Below are 19,929 nucleotides of genomic sequence, written 5' to 3' on the forward strand. Positions count from 1 at the left end.
GGCCATGTGCTTTAAAAACTCCAAAATCTCCGCCCCACAAACAGGAGCTTTGCTCTTCTCTCTCTCTCTCTCTCTCTCTCTCTCTCTCTCTCTCTCTCTCTCTCTCTCTCTCTCTCTCTCTCTCTCTCTCTCTCTCTCTCTCTCTCTCTCTCTCTCTCTCTCTCTCTCTCTCTCTCTCTCTCTCTCTCTCTCTCTCTCTCTCTCTCTCTCTCTTTCTCCAACTCTGAGTCAGAGGGAGAGAAACTCAGCTTTACTGGCATGATTACGAAGAGCTACAGTAGAGCCAAACCATTGCTTTACTAGCATAACATTATAGGATTTTCCCAGACACCCCTGCATATTTGTTAAATACCTAATTGAGTGCACTGTTATGTTTTCCTATAATTAACATACTCATGACTGAAATCGGTAACAGTGTCAGTATTCCCTCATAAAATCTAAGATTTAATATGCTTGGTTCATAACTGAATCTCTTTTCTAAATGTATATAATGGTTTCAAAAGGAAGAAAGTTTATCACAACTCGCACACTTCTCTAAGGAACGGAACTAAATGTATTAAAACATTGGTCTGCTGACATCTAGTGGCTTCAAATGGAACGGAAGATTCGGTTCACAAAGAGCCCACACGTCACAGCAGTCTGAGGCCAGCAGCACCAGGCCAGCAGCCTCAGAACCCGGGTTGGGGCTAGAAGGGATAAAGCCACGGCCAGCTTGTCCTACCAGGGCTTACTCGGCATGCACACATCAATATTGCGTCAGTTTTGTAATGATGAAAAACAATGAATTACTGTATTTGCATTATTGTAAGGGTAGGTTTAGGGTTGGGGTAGTTGTGGAGGTTAATAAAACAATCTGATAAGAAGCGAATTTGATTTATTATTTTATGTATTCTCCAGTAGCTCCATGCAGAACACGAGATCCAGGGGGAGGGGTTGGATCCAGAACCAGGGGGTGGAGTTGGGGTAGGTTTAGGGTTGGGGTAAGTGTAGTCTCAGACTGTTGGCTGAATGTCTAATGCATATGGCACACTAAACACTTCAGGATTTTTGAAGTCGTCATCGGGTTGCTTGAATTCTACAGGATGTTCGGGAGACGTGTGTGTCTCGTTCTTTAACTGTCCGCCTGGAAACAAAATGTTGTGACTCCAAACTCCCTTGTGGAAGAAGAACACAGTGTTTACAACTGTGACAATGAGCGCTTGCTAGGATCAACTAAATGCTGGATTTTCAAAAGTATGTTAAAGGTCCCATGGCATGAAATTTTCATTTTATGAGGTTTTTCAACATTAATATGAGTTCCCCTAGCCTGAATATTGTCCCCAAGTGGATAGAAATGTTGATCGGTGTAAACCCGAGTTCTGGCTGTCTCTCTCTGCCTTTGAGAAAATGACAGGCCAGACTAGCCAATCCTGAAGTCTCCTGGTTTGACGTCCAAGCAGGAACGATTACCTCCCTTTCCTCCGCCCAGAGAATCTGGCACGCCCATGCAAGCGCTCGAGAGATCATGGATTGTGAACGAGTGAACGCTGGCAGTTTCTCAGTGTTTGGATGTACAAATGAAAACAGAAGTCTTTTTTCAGTTCCTTCTGATCTGTGATCAGTGATTTCTTATGTGTAGCTAATTATTTATTATTCGTGCACACGCTGCGGCTTCTCTCTCTCCCGACAGAGTGGTGTTTTCTATCTTGTGAGTCAGTGTTTTTGTACGTCCTCGTCGCGTCTATCTGTTCTACAATGTGCATACAGTCGTTTCTGCTCAACATCAGCAGAGTAACATCTTCAGAGATAAACCTTACACACGCCGAGGCTCGGACTGCACTGACCGGTCGGCCTCCAACATCCCCGACCCCCAGTACTGCATCTGGCCCACAGCGGAGGCACCAAACGCGGCGCAAGATTAAGCAGAAGGGGGGTAAGCGTGAGGGTATCTGGGCTAGGCTAGCCAGCTATCCCCACAATAAACTGGATTACATTCGATTACTGCTGTTGTGTCTTTGTTTGCGCTGTGTACTCAATGCGCGTCACTGACGCTTTCCATATGATAGGAACATATCTAAAAATAATGGTATTATCAACACTTACTCATAACTCGTTAATCGCGACAGCTGTAATGGTACTTTGCATGTGTTACAAAATTGGTAATAATGATGAAGACGGACTCGGTGTGACTGGGACTCGTGTTTATTCAGAACTCTCAAATACAAACACAATAAACTCGCGCTGACTGACAGCGCTCTCATAACTCAGTAGTTACTATAAATAACTTTGTTAGCAATCGCTGAGCTCAGTCTCTGGTACATTAGTGATGTCCGGTTCGCGAACGATCTTTCTTTTGAACCGGTTCTTTTTAGTGAACCGAATCAGTTCACCAAATCGGACTGAATCGTTCTAAACGGTTCGCGTCTCCAGTCAGCGCTGATCCATAATTTACTAAAGTTACTAACTTTCTGACATGAGTGACAGCCCCTCCGACTAGAAATAGACTAATAACCTGAAGTATATGCTGTAACTAAAACAGTTCACTGAACTGAGACTGACAGAACCGATGTGAAGTGAACTCCGGTCCATCCATCTCTCTGGCAGCAGCTCGTGCCTGCTCGTGCCTCGTAGACCTCGTTAAACCACGCCCCCTCCGCTCATATCAAATGCAAAGATGTCAGCCAATCACAACAGTGGGCGTTTTTACTGAAGTCTCACAGCAGACACGCCTCTTGTAACAGGGCCTTCAGCCACAGGGCAAACAGCAGTATAGAAAAAATGCCTTTTATTTCTAAATTATGACATTTTATGATGTAAAAATCATACTAACAATATAAGTACACCTCAGGAAACATTATAAAATAATAGAAAAATGCCATGCCATGGGACCTTTAAGTTCGTGGCTCCATTGTTGCAATGATAGCATTGTAGCCTAATATAGTAAGTGGGAGGAGTTGGATCTGGATCCAACCCCGCCCCTTACATCTTGTGTTCTGAGATTTTGCATCATGTCTGGCCGTGGCTGTATCCCTAGCCACGACCTCAGACCTGAAGTTATAGTGACGCTGACGATTGCGTATCCGCCCCAACCACTACCCTCTACGTTAATGCCCAACACCCCACCACTTAATGATTCTTTAAGCTCCACCCCAACACCGACCTGAGGCAGGCTGGCCTGGCACTGCTGTCCTCACATTGCTGTGACGTATAGCTCTGCGGTTCTGCAGCTGGTTATTATTGTATGGGCGTCTAGGGAGGGGGCGAGAGGTGGTCCATGATAAAGTAGTAGAACATAACGACAAGATTATTTAATAATAACTAAACTTAAAAGTTTAGATGGAGTTATGGAGATGGTGGTCCAGTAGGCTAAACCATGGAACTGATATGCAGAAGGTTGCTGGTTCGATCCCAGCGGCCCCAGCGGCCCCAGCGATCACCACCAGTGTGTCCTTGAGCAAGGCACTTTACTCCACGTTGCTCCAGGGGGATTGTCCCTGTAATAAGGGTACTGTATGTCGCTTTGGATAAAAGCGTCTGCCAAATGCATAAATGTAAATGTAAAATGTAAAAGTTAAATATAAACTCTGGTCTGGCTAATTACTAGATTCCGAATAATTGAAGTAACAGCAAATAACAAAACAATAGCATAAATAAAAGCAGAAACTAAACACACTCTGCATAAAATATTCATGATGCGGTGCATTGCTGAGAACTCAAAAACCACATTCCCCAGCTTGCACAAAAGGCTCACGTTCAACAAGAAAAAAATGCTGTTTTGCTTGTTTGTGTGCTAAGGCCTTTTATTTAATCCAACATATGACTTATATAACAACATATAGAACAACAGGGAATCTGCAGACTAACCTAACCCTGGTAAGAATTCAAAATATGAAATGAAGCTATATGGAGCTGTAATGTAGCTGTTAATGTTAAAATATTACAGCGTAATCTATTTCTGAATTCATCGAATATTTTCTATTGCTTATTGCTGCTTTTTCTTATTCACGCCCAAAATCAATGCATTACCTATAAAACAAAATAGATAGATGGATAGATAGATAGATCACAGAACTATCTATCTATCTATCTATCTATCTATCTATCTATCTATCTATCTATCTATCTATCTATCTATCTATCTATCTATCTATCTATCTATCTATCTATCTATCTATCTATCTATCTATCTATCTATCTATCTATCTATCTATCTATCTATCTATCTATCTATCTATCTATCTATCTATCTATCTATCTATCTATCTATCTATCTATCTATCTATCTATCTATCTATCTATCTATCTATCTATCTATCTATCTATCTATCTATCTATCTATCTATCTATCTATCTATCTATCTATCTATCTATCTATCTATCTATCTATCTATCTATCTATCTATCTATCTATCTATCTATCTATCTATCTATCTATCTATCTATCTATCATTTGACAGCCGTCAAATTCAATCAAAGAGCGCCACTGCCATAGCCAACGGCGATCTTTATTGTTAGGGTTATAAATAACCCACATCCCTGCCTTTTTGGTACCGACCCCTTTATGTAACATCCATATCGCCCCGCCCCTTCGAAAGGTTATTATCGTGCGTTCGCAGAGGGGTCTTCTTTCACAATAGGTTACTTCCTCTGTCAATCAATTACCGCCCCGCCCCTCTACGTTTGGACCCCTTCCTTCACCCGCCAATCCAGTTTGTTCTCCCGTACTGGCGAAATGTATCCGCCCCACTGTCAGTCTTCCCAAACTGGGCGCTTGTTTTCTGTCCCACCGGAGAAAGGAGCGATCCAGCATTACGTTATTGAAAGGTAACGCGACACACGCACAGTAAGTTATATAGCCTGCCTGCATGATCGACGTTACACGTCGTGCTATTTTGTGACTTATTGGAGGTTTTCACTTTATCAAACGGGTTGTTGAGTAATATGCGCGTGTATTATTGGTCAAGGCTCATTGCTAGCGGCTAACGCTGGTCAAAACCAAAGCCAAACACTCCGTGCCTTCCGCCCGCAGTAGATCTCGTTTGGAGATGCCGAGCGAGGCAGGTTATTCATAGTATCAGATATGTTTGTATATCTAACAGTGCATAGCCTGAATGTCAGCCTGCCCTGGATGGATAGACGTTAGCCAGGCTATTATTTGGATGGGGGATTGTGTGTTATGCTTGTGTGGTTCTTAGTTACCATGTGATCATGTAAGCAGTGCACTATAAGTGTCTTTTAAGTAATATCTGGATCAGCTGTTCGCCCAGTAGTTTTGATGGGTTGAATCTGCTCCACTGTATTTAGTGACACTTATTATACCCGTGCTGATGATCCATCCATTTGTTAGTTGACAGCAGTACAAATTTGGGGAAGTATTTTGACTTAAGAAGCGCTTAAAAAACGTATCAGGGTTTCCACAAAAATGCTAAGCAGCACAATATTGATAAAAAAGGAAGTTGAGCACCAAATCAGCATGATTTCTGAAAGATCATATGACACAAGATTGGAGTAATGGCTGCTGAAAATTGCCATCACAGGAACAAGTTACATTTTAAAGAATAGTAAAATAGAAATATAGTATTTTTAATTGTAATAATATTTCACTCTATTACTTACTGTAGTTTTATCAAATAAATGTAGCTTTGGTGAGCATAAGTGAGTTATTTTTTAAAGACATTACAAATCTTAGTGACTCCAATCCTTTGAGTGATAGTGTATACTCACACATGTATCTAGTCTTCTAGACAAAACTGTTTTATATCACTACTGCTGCTAATAATATGTTTATTTCATATAGTGCTTTCCATCAGTTAAGACTGTGTCAAATATCTATATATGTCCAAAACTATTGGGATAAATGAGAGCCAGCTAAACAAACAATAACTTACAGAGTATATAGTTGTCTTGGCAGCAAGTCATAGACCATAGCTTATAAAGGTGTTTTTGCATTGAATGGCATTATTTAGGGGATCTATGATGACATGCCATAGCAATTGCTGCTATAAATGACTTTCTTCAAGTATAATCACTAGGAACTGTACAGCTTTGTTTGAGAACCAACTACTTATTTGGTTGTCTTATTACACCATTGCTGCCTTGCACCCTATCCTTCACATTAAGAGTCCAAGGTTTTTCTTTGTTCTGATCCAAAGCGTGTGGTCAGTCACTGCCACCTCTAGTCTGCATTCACTTCAGTTGAGCTACCCAGAATTTGTGTGGTTGCAAAACGACCGGGGCTACGTGTTGCTCTGCCAGCCAAGACTTCCTCTATTGGCAGTTTACCACATGGGTGTTTGAATATGTGATAGCTGTCAACTTTTTAAGTGTCTGCTTTGCCTGTCCGTGTTCCATGGTGGCCGCCTCCGTTATATGGCCAATACAGTTTTTTAAACTGCTTTGCATTTTGGTGATCCTCAGCGGTATGAGTTGTTGAAGAGAAGCTTGAAATGTGATACTTCATTTAATAGAGTTTTCATTAAGCTCTCTATTCCTGTTTCTGATTGTGTGTGGGTCATTGATGCGATGCACATTTATTTGTCCTTTTTTTAAATTAAAAAGTACATTACAAATCTAATTCAAACAATTATCTGAATACACTTACTTTATTATGACATTTTTTCCTAATATGATAATGGAAAAAAAGCCTTATTAAAAGAATTAAATTCTTGAAAAGAGCCAGTGTTTCATGCATAATTATTTATGTTTATTGAAAAATCAAAGTTATATGGTGCAACCAAAATCATGCAGTAAGTCCAACAAAAATATTTTGTAAGGACTTTTACATCATCTCATTTTACATTGTTGCAAAAATAAATCAAATAAATAAATACAAATAAATTTAAAATGCTCCTAATTTTTCTTTTCATCAAAGAATCCTGAAAAAAACTTTAGTTAGTTTAAATTATAAAAATATTTAACAATATTACTCTTTACTGTATTTTAATCAAATAAATGCAGCCTTGGAGACTTCCTAGTACTAACCTTAATATTTTTCCTTTAAATATATTTTAGGTACTTTTATTGAAAATGGCATTAAAGTTTATGATACCAAACAAAAACATATGAAACCAACATGAATATGTAAAAAAAAAACATAATTAAGAAGTAATCGGCTATTTTCTATACTAGTTTTTTTTTTTTTTGGACCCTCTCTTTGATAGGCATTCAAGTAATGGAAGTAAATGCCTACTGCTATGATTAGGTAACAATTTTGAATATTAATGATTTTCAACGCCCCGCCATTACATGTGCAGAATTGTTTTGAAAACTTCCAATGTTGAAAAATAGAAACCGGTGAAATTAAGCCATACATAAAGTTTAAGTACTTGGAGGTACCACAGGTATAGTGTTTGTGTAAAGTTTAGTGTAAACAAATTATGAGTTTGTTCTTATATTCATTGTTCATCATTTTCAGTTAATAGAAAGTAAATTGAGCACTTATCAAATGACAGACAAAGCAATAGTAACAACTGAAAACATTGTTAGACTTGTGTGTTGCGACATTACTGTCCGATCCAATATAGTCGTCTCCGCATCATTTTTAATTTTCAGTCTCTCTGAAAAGTCTTGTTTAAAAATGAATCCGCAGTAAAATGAAGCGAACAAACGTACAATGTCTTACTGATACGATCTGGAACTTAGATGCTAGGATTACAAGAAGGCAATGCAAAGACTGCATAAATTCTTCATCTCTATTGGTTTGTTGTTCGAGTAAATTCCGTGTAAATACGGTGTACTCTCTTTCACCTCCTACAACATGTGCAAATTGGTGGGCGGGGCTAAAGAGGCAATGATGTAGAAGGGGTCTTTTGTCGCACTATGACATCATACTGAGACAAAATCTGAAACGAGTTGTTTTGGCAGTTTGGTTTCAATAAAAGCAGTTTTTGGAATAATGAGGAAGTTTTAAGTTCTGAAACTTGCAGGATATTTTTGATTGTACAATGACCTCTTATATGTCAAAAGATCAAGGACATTTCTCAGTTCGTGACCCATTTAATTAAGCCCACACTGTGAAGAGGTAAAGTCATTTTCAATAATGACAATCGGATGCTGACTCTCTCTCTCTCTCTCTGCTATGAGCTGTCATTGGCCATTAAAGGATTAGCTTGGTCGGACACTCTCATTAGGTGCTTTTGCTAAGCACAGCTGTTTAAAGACTGCAGTGAGGTGATTGGATTTGTTCTGTGTGTTCAATAAGATAATAGATGGAGAGTGGGCCAGCATGAGTGTGTCCAGTATGTTCCAGGTTCACGGCATAGTAATTTACATACAATTAATGATTCATTTTTATTAGTTGGACTGAATATGTCCAGCTGCAGGTCCTTATATGGCTTTATTTTCAAACCTACTGTTCTCTGGTTTGATCTACAGAACACATTCAAGCTGTGAAACGATGCCTTCTGATTGACATCAACAGCAACAACTGTCCATCATGAACAGCGAGGAAGAGTTCTATGATGCTGAGACAGGTACGTAATGAAGTTTAGTACGGTACATCACATTTTCCTCATCACCTACGGCTAAATCTCACTTTCTGCCTCAGGTTTGGAATCAGACGACTCGTGTGAAGTCAGCTTTAAAGATGCCTGCGTCTATTCCAGCAAGCAGACCGCGAATGGCAAAATGGCGTGTGAGAATGGAGTGTGGGAGAGGCGGTAAGGTGTCAGAATAATGTGAAATAATATTAGTGAAGATCTTTATCTGTTGGACTGTGTAATGTATTAATGTGTGTGTCCATGTGCTTAGAACAACTCTTCCTGCGCCCATGTTCTCCAGAAATGACTTCAGTGTATGGGGCTTCCTGAAGAAGTGCATTGGAATGGTGAGCGCAAGCTACTTTGACCAAACAACAGCTTGGTCTAAAGTGCTCCGTTCAAACAAAGCATGAAATATGAACTAGTAAAAGAGACATATTATTTAGACCGTGGTGTTGTTGTCCTCATGCCAAGCCATTTCTATCTGGGAATACTTTATCTTTGCAGGAGTTATCCAAGATAACAATGCCTATTGTTTTCAACGAACCGCTGAGCTTCTTGCAGAGGATTACAGAGTACATGGAACATACATACCTCATCCATAAAGCTTGTACACTTTCTGACTCTATTGAGCGTATGCAGGTTAGTGCCTCCTTTATCATTTACTCTCACATGTGTGCGTGCATGGAAGGCTCAAACTAATCCTTTTCTCATTTGTCAGCTTGTTGCCGCGTTTGCCGTTTCTGCAGTTGCTTCGCAGTGGGACAGAACTGGAAAACCTTTTAACCCTTTATTAGGAGAGACTTTTGAGCTTACAAGGTAAATCTGCAGAGCATCTGGAGACAAACGCTGTATATCTTCTACAAAATGAGCTTGCACTAATAATTTGCATACATGTGTTCAGGGAGGATGAGTGTTACCGCATGATCTCAGAACAGGTGAGCCACCATCCACCAATCAGCACCTTCTACGCAGAGTCACTCAATCAGGACTTCTCGTTTCACGGCTCCATCTACCCTAAACTGAAATTCTGGGGGAAGAGTGTGGAGGCGGAGCCTAAAGGCACCATGACACTTGAGCTGTCCAAGTAAGTTATATTCTTGTGACATCACTAAGTACAGTATGATCACTTTTTTAATTGGAGCTGGAGAGTCACTGAGATCCTCAAGCACAGTCACACCCCTGAGCAAGGCACATAACTTTATTTGCTAGATAAGTAACATTCTGGAATGTCCATTTATCAGTCCCTCCAGGATTTTGCGATAATTTTTTGTGATTTTTGCGATCAAAATGACTGATTTTGTGGTGGTAATTTCCCGAAATTTGCGAAAAATTTGCAACGCTTTTTAAAATAATTAGGATAATACATTTACCATATTATGTATTATGTTAGATGCACAATAGTCATACTAGTGTTGTCAAAAATATCGATATTGTGAAATGGATCGATACTGAAATATCTGAAACGATACGATATTCCTTTTCTACAGAATCGATTCCAGCCGCGCTCTCCTCTCCGACCGACAGCAAGTTGACACACACCCGCCTCCTCTCATTCATTCGGCAAACACGTGTTTACTGTTTACTCGTCTTTTTAAATTCAATTTGAAATCAAGCTTCCTTGTGCTGTAGCTATTGCAACACAATTAGTTAGCAAATATTTGTGAGATAATTGTAATGATAATTGATCAACGTTTATACATGAGAAAAACCTTAAAAGCTTTATCATATAAAGTGATCTCTTCAGAAGAAATGTTTAATTGCCTAGACTTTCAATAGACAGACAAAAAAAAGAATTATATTAAAAATATCGATTTGCCAGTATATGCAGCATTTTTTCCCCGTGGTATCGAAAATGGTATCGAATATCGAAAACTTTTTTAGGTATCGTATCGAACTTAGAAATTCCAGTATCGTGTCAACACTAAGTCATACATGACAATAGAACAAACTAAATGCACAAATCTTGTTTATTTTGCCATCTTACTAAAAAAGGCTAGTCCAGTGCTATACTGTCTAGCTTTAATAACATGATAACTTAGAGTGGGGAATATGACCAAAATCTTCATGTAATTAATTAATCAAGAAAACAGTCAGAAATAAAATAATGACTAATAAACAAAATGACAATAGGACAAGTAAATAGTACAACATAAAGATACAGCTTTAAGTTTGAATAGGCTACTGTTTGTTTTTCCCCTGTTGTTGTTTGATTAACATTAACGACACAGACAGGAGCGAGTATGGACTATATAGGTTGCTTTCACTTTAAGACCTACAGTAATGCACAGATTAAAAACTGACAGACACGTTCCAAACTTGTTCACTCAAGACATAACCGCCAAGATGGACAATTAGGCATAATTATGTGTGTATTTGATCGTACAAAGGCCAATGAGCCTAGAAATAGAACCCATTTCGGTACACTTACACGAGCGCTGACAAGCGGCAAACGCATGCATGCATAGAATCTGCAGCCAATCTTACATCGGTCCGTGTGTCAGTAGCGAATTGAGTTCGTGGTATACAGCACTTTTATTTACTGGGTTTTTTGTTTGTGCTATCCGGCATTTCATAATTTTGTTTGGTCATTCATCCATCTTAAGTAATCACTTCCCCCGGTCCTTGGCACTTTTGTGAGATGGCAGGTGAGAAAGACTCGATTTCACTTTCACACAGACCATAGCCACTGTGCAAGCACGACGTATGTAAGCTCATGAAAACAATTCATTACAGCTTTAAATAAATTAGAGAGAGGTCTATTAGATAATATAATTTTTTTTGCGAGAAATTACGAATTATGCAGGATCGCAAAAAAATGCGACATTTTGTTGATTTTGCTTTGTATTCAGCAATCGCGAAAAACAGGAGGGACTGATTTATTATTCAGCATGTTTTGTATGTGTATGGAAGAGATTTTGGTAACTTTTTGGTAACATTAGTTAAGATGAACTAACAATGAACAGTACTTCTATAGCATTTGTTAATTTCTACATTTACTAATACATACTTTTATAATCAAAAGTCATCTGTTGTCATTAGTTAATGCATTGTGAAGTATTATACACAATGTATTGCCACCATATCGTTATCGGCCGATAAATGGTCATTTTTAATTTTATCGTTATCGATCCGGATTATTTCCTTCAGCTGAGACACTCAGATGCGCACTGTTCGCCATGATGGTTTTTAATTGCTTGATATGATTGGAATCTCTCATAATGTGAACATACAAGTAGCAATTGTATTTAACTGTAAAAATATATTTCTCATAGTTAATTCATGTTAACTAATGTTAATATGTTTTTTTCTCAGGCACAGAGAAGCTTACACATGGACAAACCCAATGTGCTGTGTGCATAATGTTATTCTGGGTAAACTGTGGATTGAGCAGTATGGGACATTGGAGATTGTCAACCACAGGTATTTCATCTTTTTCCTTTGTGACACTAAATATTCGGCCTGCGTTTTCACTTCATACCATTTTCCAGAATTTATATATTGTTGTCGTATAGGCTACTGATTCACATGTGGATCAACGTTCCCTCTGTGTTTGGTGCCTTATTCTTGACTGGGAAACCTTCTCTCTGTTCATTTTAGCACTGGGGACAAGTGTGTGCTGAATTTTAAGCCATGCGGTATGTTTGGCAAAGAGCTGCATAGGGTTGAGGGACATATCCAGGACAAGAGGTGAGCAGCCATTCGTATCAAATGTCAGCGGGTATATCTGGCTCCTGGCCTGTAGTGTTCACACTGCACATCCACTCTGTGTCTGTAGCACTAAAGGCATCAGCAATGTCTTTCACAGCTGGATTGTATAATGTAGTTTTATTTTACACTTTTTATGGATTTGATGCTTGTATCTATGACTCATTGTGTTTGGGTGTATTTCAGTAAAAAGAAGCATCATGTTATCTACGGGAAGTGGACAGAGTGTGTATATAGCATTGAGCCAAAAGTCTACGAAGCCAACAAGAAAGCTGAGAAGAAAAGCAGCGGAGATTCCAAGAAACACAAGCAGGTAATGGGCGTTAGTTGTTGTTTTATTTCTTTCTGCAGAGCTGTACTTTTCTGCTCTGTTTTCACATGAAAGTCCAAAAGGTCCCACACGCATCCTCAATAGAGGTTCCACCACTATGCCGACCGAAAAGGATAGAAGAGAGATCAACCAGAGCAAGTTCTTTTCAGTGTGTAACTCTGGAGTTTTGTTTTTTATGTCACTATTCACAAATTATGTCAGTTTTTTTCTATGATATTTAATCGATTATTTTATTTTATTTCACTAGAATACATATCAAATATACTCTACTGTACAAAGGTTTGGGGTCTGTATGTTTTTTTTTATGTTTAAACATATTTGATCAAAAATACGATAAAAACAGTAATATTATTATAATTTAAAATCTTAATTATATTTAAAAATCGCGTTATATTTAATATATTTTAAAATGTAATTTATTCCTGTGATTGCAAAGCTGAATTTTTAGCATCATTACACCAGTCTTCAGTCACATGATCCTTCAGAAATAATTTTATTATTTGGTGCTCAAGAAACATTTCTTATTAATTTTATTAACAGTTCTGTTTATTTTTTTTTGTTTAAACTCTGATCTTTTGTGTGTGTGTGTGTGTGTTTGTGTGTGTGTGTGTGAGAGAGAGAGAGAGAGATAGAATTTATGCTGAATAAAACTATTTATTATTAAACTATTTATATATAAGTTAAAACTATTAATTTCTTTAACCCTTTATGACCCACACTCCCATTTGTGTCTCTGTTTTAGAGCTCTGATGAGTCTGCACAAATTGCTTAATATGCGCACAGTCGCTTACTAAAAACAAATATAGATTTTATATGGCGTTTTCGCTCATAACTTCATGAAATATGCACGGATCGTATAAAATGGCACATCATTATTTATGGCAGATTCTCACGATTAAAATGCATTGTATTGATCACAAGATATTCCTCATGGAGGAACAATTAAAAAAAAATGCCCATTAGGGGGCGTTAAGGGCTAAACATAAAGGCTACCTTGGTTCCAAATGCTGTAACTTTTGAGTACTTTATGCTATCACCACAAAATTTGACAATTTCACAAAATTTTATCCAGATGCAGCTCACATGTAGGGAAGCATCACCAAAAAAAAGTCCTCATACCTTATTTCCTTCCTGAGTTATTGCGTGTCAAATAAGAAAAATATGTAAAACTATAATTAAAATTATATATTTTTTTGTCTTTTATCAGCAGTTTCTCAGCACGTCCAAATGTAATGTATATTTTCTAAAAATGTAAAAAGTTTTTTATCTAATGATACCTACCTTTTGACCCTCCATGCTATAGTTTTGTGTATGTCACTCAGAAACTAAAAATGCCTTCAGGTCTTAAAGGGTTAAAATAATCTCACTTATCCCAAACTTTTGAATTGCAGTGTTAAATGAAAAATAAAATGCGTTTTTTTTGTATTTATTTTTTATAAATATAAAATGTATATAATTTTGAAAAATCTCTGCTGTGCATTTTCCCTGGAAATCACTTTCTGTTTCCCTCCTTTGTATTAACATGCAGTTTCAGTGAGAGGTGAAGGTAAAGACAGTGGATTTTAGCAGTGATGCTACAGTAACTGATCCACCTTCATAGTAGACTTTGTTGTTCAGTTAGTTATCCTAGTAGTCCATGTCTTTAGTCTTTAATAGCTCTCATATGAACATGGTGCATTTTAGGAACAGGGTACAGGGGGTGATGATGCAGACGAAATGCCAGATGTCCAGGAGACAGTCACTATGATCCCAGGCAGTACTCTGCTATGGAGAGTAGCCCCTCGACCGCCACACTCAACACAGGTAACCACAACCTTGGACTTTCACATGGTTTTTAAGAGGCCTTACACATTACATTATGCCCTTTTACAAAGTCTTGATTTTGTTTTTGGGGTCTATAAGAATAGGTTTTTATGATTGAATGTTCAAAAACATTATTTTTCACATATTTTATATTGTTGCAGCACCTCTCTTCCAAGTCTGTCAGTAAAGCTCTGTTTAGTTAAGTGACATGTGAAGGCCAAGTAAGGTAACCTATACCTCTGCATTTAACCCATCCAAGCTTGTGCACACACATTAGGAGTAGTGAGTAGTGAACACACACACACACACACACACACACACACACACTGCAAACTGGAGACACACCTGGAGCAGTGGGCAGCCATTTCGCTGTGGCATCCGGGGAGCGATTGAGGGTTAGGTGCCTTGCCAAAGGGCGCCTCAGTCATTTCCTGCCGGTATTAAGAATCAAACCCGCAACCTTTGGGTTACCAGTCGGACTCTCTAACCATTAGACCACGACTGCCCCAGTAGTTCCTGTCTCTATGAAGCCCCTCCTTCTGAAAAGCGCTGTATGGTCTGATTGGTCAGCTGGACAAGTGTGTTGTGATTGGTCAAACACTTTGAGCGTGTTTTGGAAATATCACGGCCCTTACCACTACGAGTTTCAAAACACTACGCAACGCAACCAGCCCTCACCCATTTTCTTGCATGCCTTGGGTAGGAATTATTTAAATGAGGAATATTGTGATGAACAGAAGAAAACTCAAGACTACAGTGGAGGTGTTTCAGGGAGTTCAGAAACCGTGCTTACTGATATAGAGAATAACTCCCTATGGAGTGGACGTTGTGCATTAACATTACACACTAAAGACATTTGAAAGTGTAAAAAGCATAATTGGGTGATTGCATGCGACCACATTGCATCTGCAGTACAAATGCTAAAGCATGCCGGACAAAATGAAATTGGATCTCCCGAGACGGAGGATAATACCAGTTGTTTTCACTCTTACAAATGCAGACACTTCATCTAGCTAGTTTTGCAAAACAGTAATTGTTCTCTCTTTTTCCTCTTTCCTGTATTCTATTCAGATGTACAATTTTACTAACTTCGCAATGACGCTTAATGAGCTGGAGCCTGGCATGACTGGAGTCCTAGCACCAACAGACTGTCGCCTGCGGCCGGACATCAGAGCTATGGAGAATGGGGATATAGGTATGGACAATCTCTCTTTTGGCCTGTTCTGTTACCATCTGTCCTGTAAAGCCTGGAACACACCAAGCCGACGGGCAGTTTTCGTGCGTCGGCCAACTAAGTTTTCTCAGTGTGTTCCGCACCGTCGGCTGACGTTTGTCTTCGTTGGCCATTTTTCAGCCGATTCGACATGTTGAATCGGTGTCGGCGCTTGTCAGTCAGTCGGGCCATCTGATCATTCTGATTGGCTGTTCAGCTAGCGAACCAGTGCACTAGAAAAAAAACACAAGTGATCGTCTGTGGTGGGCGAGATTCTGGGTGCTTCTCAATCCTTATTTGTGCATCCTCGTTTCCTTTCCTAGCTTCCTTTCCTCGCGTTTTATCTCCACCCCTTCAGGATGCGAGGGAAGGGCGAAAGGAAAAGACGCGAGGACGGAGGAATTGAAATAAGTGAAATGATATATCCTTGCTCCCTTTAGCGTCACTTCAAAGCGTCGTCAATTAATGATGACTCTACACCGCTGGGTTTAGTTTGCATGTCGGGATTCTTGAACATTAGAGATAATTATTTATATTGTAATAGTTTCAACCACCACAAAATACCACATTTGTCCATATTTTATTTAATATTACCAGTTATTATTAACAACAAATTATTACCAGTTATTAACTGCTTTTTATATTACAGTTTTTTTCTTTCATTTTCTTGTGCTTTGATATAATTCTGCATCTTTCAGTTGTTGTTATTTGACATATATTTGTGTCTTGTACATGTAAATATAATAGCCCAATAATAATGAATAAACCGTGGCAAGATGTGAAGGGGGAGGAGAATGAATACGCACGTCACGTTTTGTCAATAAAACACTTCCACAAAGGATACACCTGTGTATCCTCGCTCATGAATCCTCAGGAAGCCTCCTCACTCCTCGCGATGTAATTCGAGAATTGAGATATCCTACAAGATGGCTGAGCTCGGTCGGGTCATAGGATGCAGGACGGAGGAGCGAGGAAACGAGGAGGGATATTGAGAAGCACCCTATGAGGTGCTTTGTTTATATCCCTGTAGCTCTTCCGGTTTCCCGCTTTGAATAACGAAAACAGACTACTGCCACCAGCTGGTATGGAAAGCTATTTACTCTTACGCAGGTGCAGAACGGACGTCGGACGTGCTACTTGGCCGTCGGATGTCGAGCGTCTGCTTGGTGTGTCAGGGCAACTTTGGACCCAGATGCTGCTGACATGAGCCGACTCCGCAGTTTGTCGGCGTCGGTTTGGTGTGTTCCTTGCTTAAGCTATCTCTTGGATGTTGCTCTACATATTTTACAGCTAAATTTCGACGCTTTTCTTAAAATCCAGATACTGCAAGTCGAGAGAAAGAGAGATTGGAAGAGAAGCAGAGAGCTGCCAGAAGAGACCGTGCTAAAGATGAGGAAGAATGGTCTACAAGGTGAGTATTTGGATTAAGAGCACAACCGGGAGCGCCCACTATTTCAGCGGTTTGTTTTCTTGGATTGTTTTGCACATTTACTAATTTTGTCCGTAGGCATTATAAAAAAATTCTGGAATTAAGTGTTGAATCAAGCCAGCCTGTTCTGAAACTGCAAATTGTAACATTAGTTATTTTTTAATAGAAAAATAGAAAATGAACTATACAGTAAATGATTGCTAAATTATAAGGAGAAATTGACTATTACAACAGTTTTATAATCACACTAACTTAAAGTTTCTACAGAATCACATTCCATCATTTAAAGTCATTTTGGTAGGTCTTGAAAGATTTAAATACTAGTGCAAAAAAAAGTTAATTTTATTTTTGGCCTCCCATCTTTCAGATGGTTCCAGCAAGGCAATAATCCATACACTGGGGCTGCAGACTGGATCTTCAAGGGTGGTTACTTTGACAGGAAGTACTCTGACCTTCCAGACATCTACTGATTCGGTTGGGAAAACTGAAAGAGGCTTGAGATTCATCCTTTGCTCTCCTTCACTCAATCCATATCATCTCCTCTCCTTAAGCTCTTTTCAATTTTCTCTTTTTCCTTCATCGAAATGTGAGATTCAAGTGAACAGTTTTCGGACAAAGCCTCTCCACAAGTTCTGCCCTTCACTAGAATCTGGAAATTCAGTGTGAATTTATTTATTTATTTCGAGAGGTAGGGAATGCCTTAAATTATTCACCTTTTTGTTGTATGTTAGATTTTGAGTTAGTCATTCTGTGCAAACCTGAATATGTTTAGAAATGGCTAGTTTATGTATGTGCTAACCTACCTTTCCATGCGTCTCGCTAGTTACACTCAGGTATTCATTTTATGGGTACAAGCGTCAGTGCAGTGCCATCTGTGAAGATAGCCAATGTTTGTGTGATTATTGAACTGTGCAGTTGCTCAGAACCTATTAGGAGAGCTTCATTTTGTGTTTTTGTTCAAACTAATGCTTTTATCTCTATTGCTTTTCCCCCCTTATCTCAGAAACATGACCTCTTTTGGTATGCATGATGTGCAGGAACTTCATATAGATAAAGATTCTGCCTGATTTTGAGTACCTGAGAAGGAAAAGGAGTTTATTTTTCAGAATCATCCCATCTATGTTCAGAAACCCCGGTTGTGTCTCATTGATAAGGCCGTTTCCTCCATGGTACAGGGGAGTTTACTAAAACTAATATTCTCATTCCTCATATTTTAGATCTGTTTTGTTTTTGTTCAACAGACAAAAACTAAAGCTGCTTATGAAAAATGTTTACTTGGTAAAAAAAAAGAGAAAAAAAAGTGTTTTTTATTTGTTACAAAAAAGCTCTTATTAATAACTAAATTCCTATTACATCCTGGCATTGATATTTTGAGTGTTTATGGTTGCCAAAGTCACTTTTCTCTTGTAGAAACTAAAGCCATATAACCCGTCAGGACTGCAATGTAGAGTGATCCATCCTGGTGAATGAAATGGAGATGGGTGCTAATCCGTTTCTTTTGATTTCACCACTTCATGGCTCACGAATGTCAAGGTGCTTCACCTTAGCCCACGTAATATAAAACTCACATGTACCAAAAATGCTCAGAATGTGCTTCATTGCTTGCCATAAAGCAAGTTTCATCCTGCAAGGACAAATTTTTTCCCCCACACATATAAATCATAGACTTGATGACCTCAGAGATCGAAAAAGACACCACTGTCTTTTATTTTGAAACTTTAAACAATACTGTGATTTTAACACTCACAAATCTCAGAAGCTATGCAAACATTGATGGGAATGTGTGTCTGTCTCTCTTTGAATTGTACAATTTTATGTGTCAATACGCTTCACTGTTTATGTAAAATCTTCGGTTGGCCTATAGTTCAGAGGTGTCAAGCATGCTAGTACTTTTGCTGATGGTTTTACACACTCTTTTTGGCTGTTTTGCACAGCCTGAAGTTGGGCTGATGTATGGTTTGATGGAGACAGGTGTATGTAACTGCAGTGATTAATAACTCTTATTTAAAATATTAGAAATGTTTAGCATCTACACCTAATGGGAGTTCATCAATTATTGTGTAGCACAAGAATATTTATCTTTAATATGTTCCATGGAGTGCGCACATTTCCAAAAGCCAAGCTTTGGGCCATGGCATACTTTAAAGGAAATTGAATTCCCTCTGTATTTTATACAAGATATTGTGGCATGTCTAAACATAAATGATTTAATCTCACTATCGATGCTTACTAGCTGTTAGAAATATCAGTATATTATCCCACCAGCTGCTAACTTAATGGCTTTAAATGTCCTTTAAATCTTGAGACATTAGAAAACAGCTTATCCCCAATTGTCTCATGATTTTGCGCCATCTTTATCTGTAGCAATCACATCAGGTATGTTAATACAAGTAAACTTGGTCACATTGAATGCAACTATGTAAAGCAAACATACACTCAGAAATGTCAATTTTAAGTAGTTCTGTGTGTTCTTTGTAAGCTGTTTATTTTAGTCGTGACACTAGGGATTGACTGTTTCTGTTGTGAAACTCACTACTTCACAGATAGAAGCCCAAATGATACCACTGTGGTGCTATGATGGCTTTACGTAATTGTGCATGATGTATTGTGACTTTTTACTACATTTGTATAGATCATGTGAAATGCACTTAAACTGTAATGAATCTGCTCATTTGTAAACTAGCAATATTAATGATATATGTGAGACCTAACTAATTAAAAGAAAGTTCAGTTTGCTTTTTTGTGTCTCAAGGGACAAGCATCAGTTTGGAATTTTTGACAAACCATTTGGGAGAAGCTTTCTTCATATGTAAGATGGTGAGAACGTTTGTGAATCATTACGTTTATCTGCATTGACCTAAAATGTGAACTGATCTTTATCAGTCAATGTCAGTGATAAAGAGGATCTAATTAAACACCTAACAGAAAAAGCATGCTTTCTGTCTTTATTGACCAAGTTGGTTCTGATTTTATAAGATGGGGTTATAAA

At 38.5% G+C, this 19,929-nt stretch overlaps 1 protein-coding gene across 4 annotated transcripts; it reads left to right on the top strand.

The window, feature by feature from the left end:
• The first annotated feature begins 4,692 nt into the window (after positions 1-4,692).
• Positions 4,693-19,675, top strand: osbpl2a (oxysterol binding protein-like 2a). 4 transcript variants are annotated; one of them, XM_079802372.1, is made up of 14 exons: positions 4,693-4,803; positions 8,353-8,450; positions 8,525-8,636; positions 8,728-8,803; positions 8,964-9,098; positions 9,178-9,275; positions 9,361-9,543; positions 11,772-11,879; positions 12,057-12,146; positions 12,351-12,477; positions 14,179-14,298; positions 15,370-15,493; positions 16,832-16,922; positions 17,308-19,675. In XM_079802372.1, the coding sequence occupies exons 2-14, from the start codon at positions 8,414-8,416 to the stop codon at positions 17,408-17,410; spliced, it is 1,404 nt and encodes a 467-aa protein (XP_079658498.1). In that variant the 5' UTR covers positions 4,693-4,803; positions 8,353-8,413; the 3' UTR covers positions 17,411-19,675. The 4 variants fall into 4 exon arrangements, 2 of the variants coding, with proteins under 2 accessions (XP_079658498.1, XP_079658497.1); XR_013815443.1 differs by having other exon boundaries at positions 4,701-4,822; positions 14,460-15,493; XR_013815444.1 differs by having other exon boundaries at positions 4,701-4,803; positions 14,460-15,493.
• The last annotated feature ends 254 nt before the right edge of the window (positions 19,676-19,929 follow it).

This window comes from Gobio gobio (assembly GCF_949357685.1).
Source record: "Gobio gobio genome assembly, chromosome: 21".
Classification (NCBI taxonomy): Eukaryota; Metazoa; Chordata; class Actinopteri; order Cypriniformes; family Gobionidae; genus Gobio; species Gobio gobio.

Bases quoted from the DNA above. Each gene is read 5' to 3' on its own strand.
- osbpl2a (XM_079802372.1), top strand. From the start codon at position 8,414: ATGAACAGCGAGGAAGAGTTCTATGATGCTGAGACAG. The intron at 8,637-8,727 runs GTAAGGTGTCAG...CCATGTGCTTAG, and splicing joins AATGGAGTGTGGGAGAGGCG to AACAACTCTTCCTGCGCCCA. The intron at 12,147-12,350 runs GTGAGCAGCCAT...GGTGTATTTCAG, and splicing joins GGACATATCCAGGACAAGAG to TAAAAAGAAGCATCATGTTA.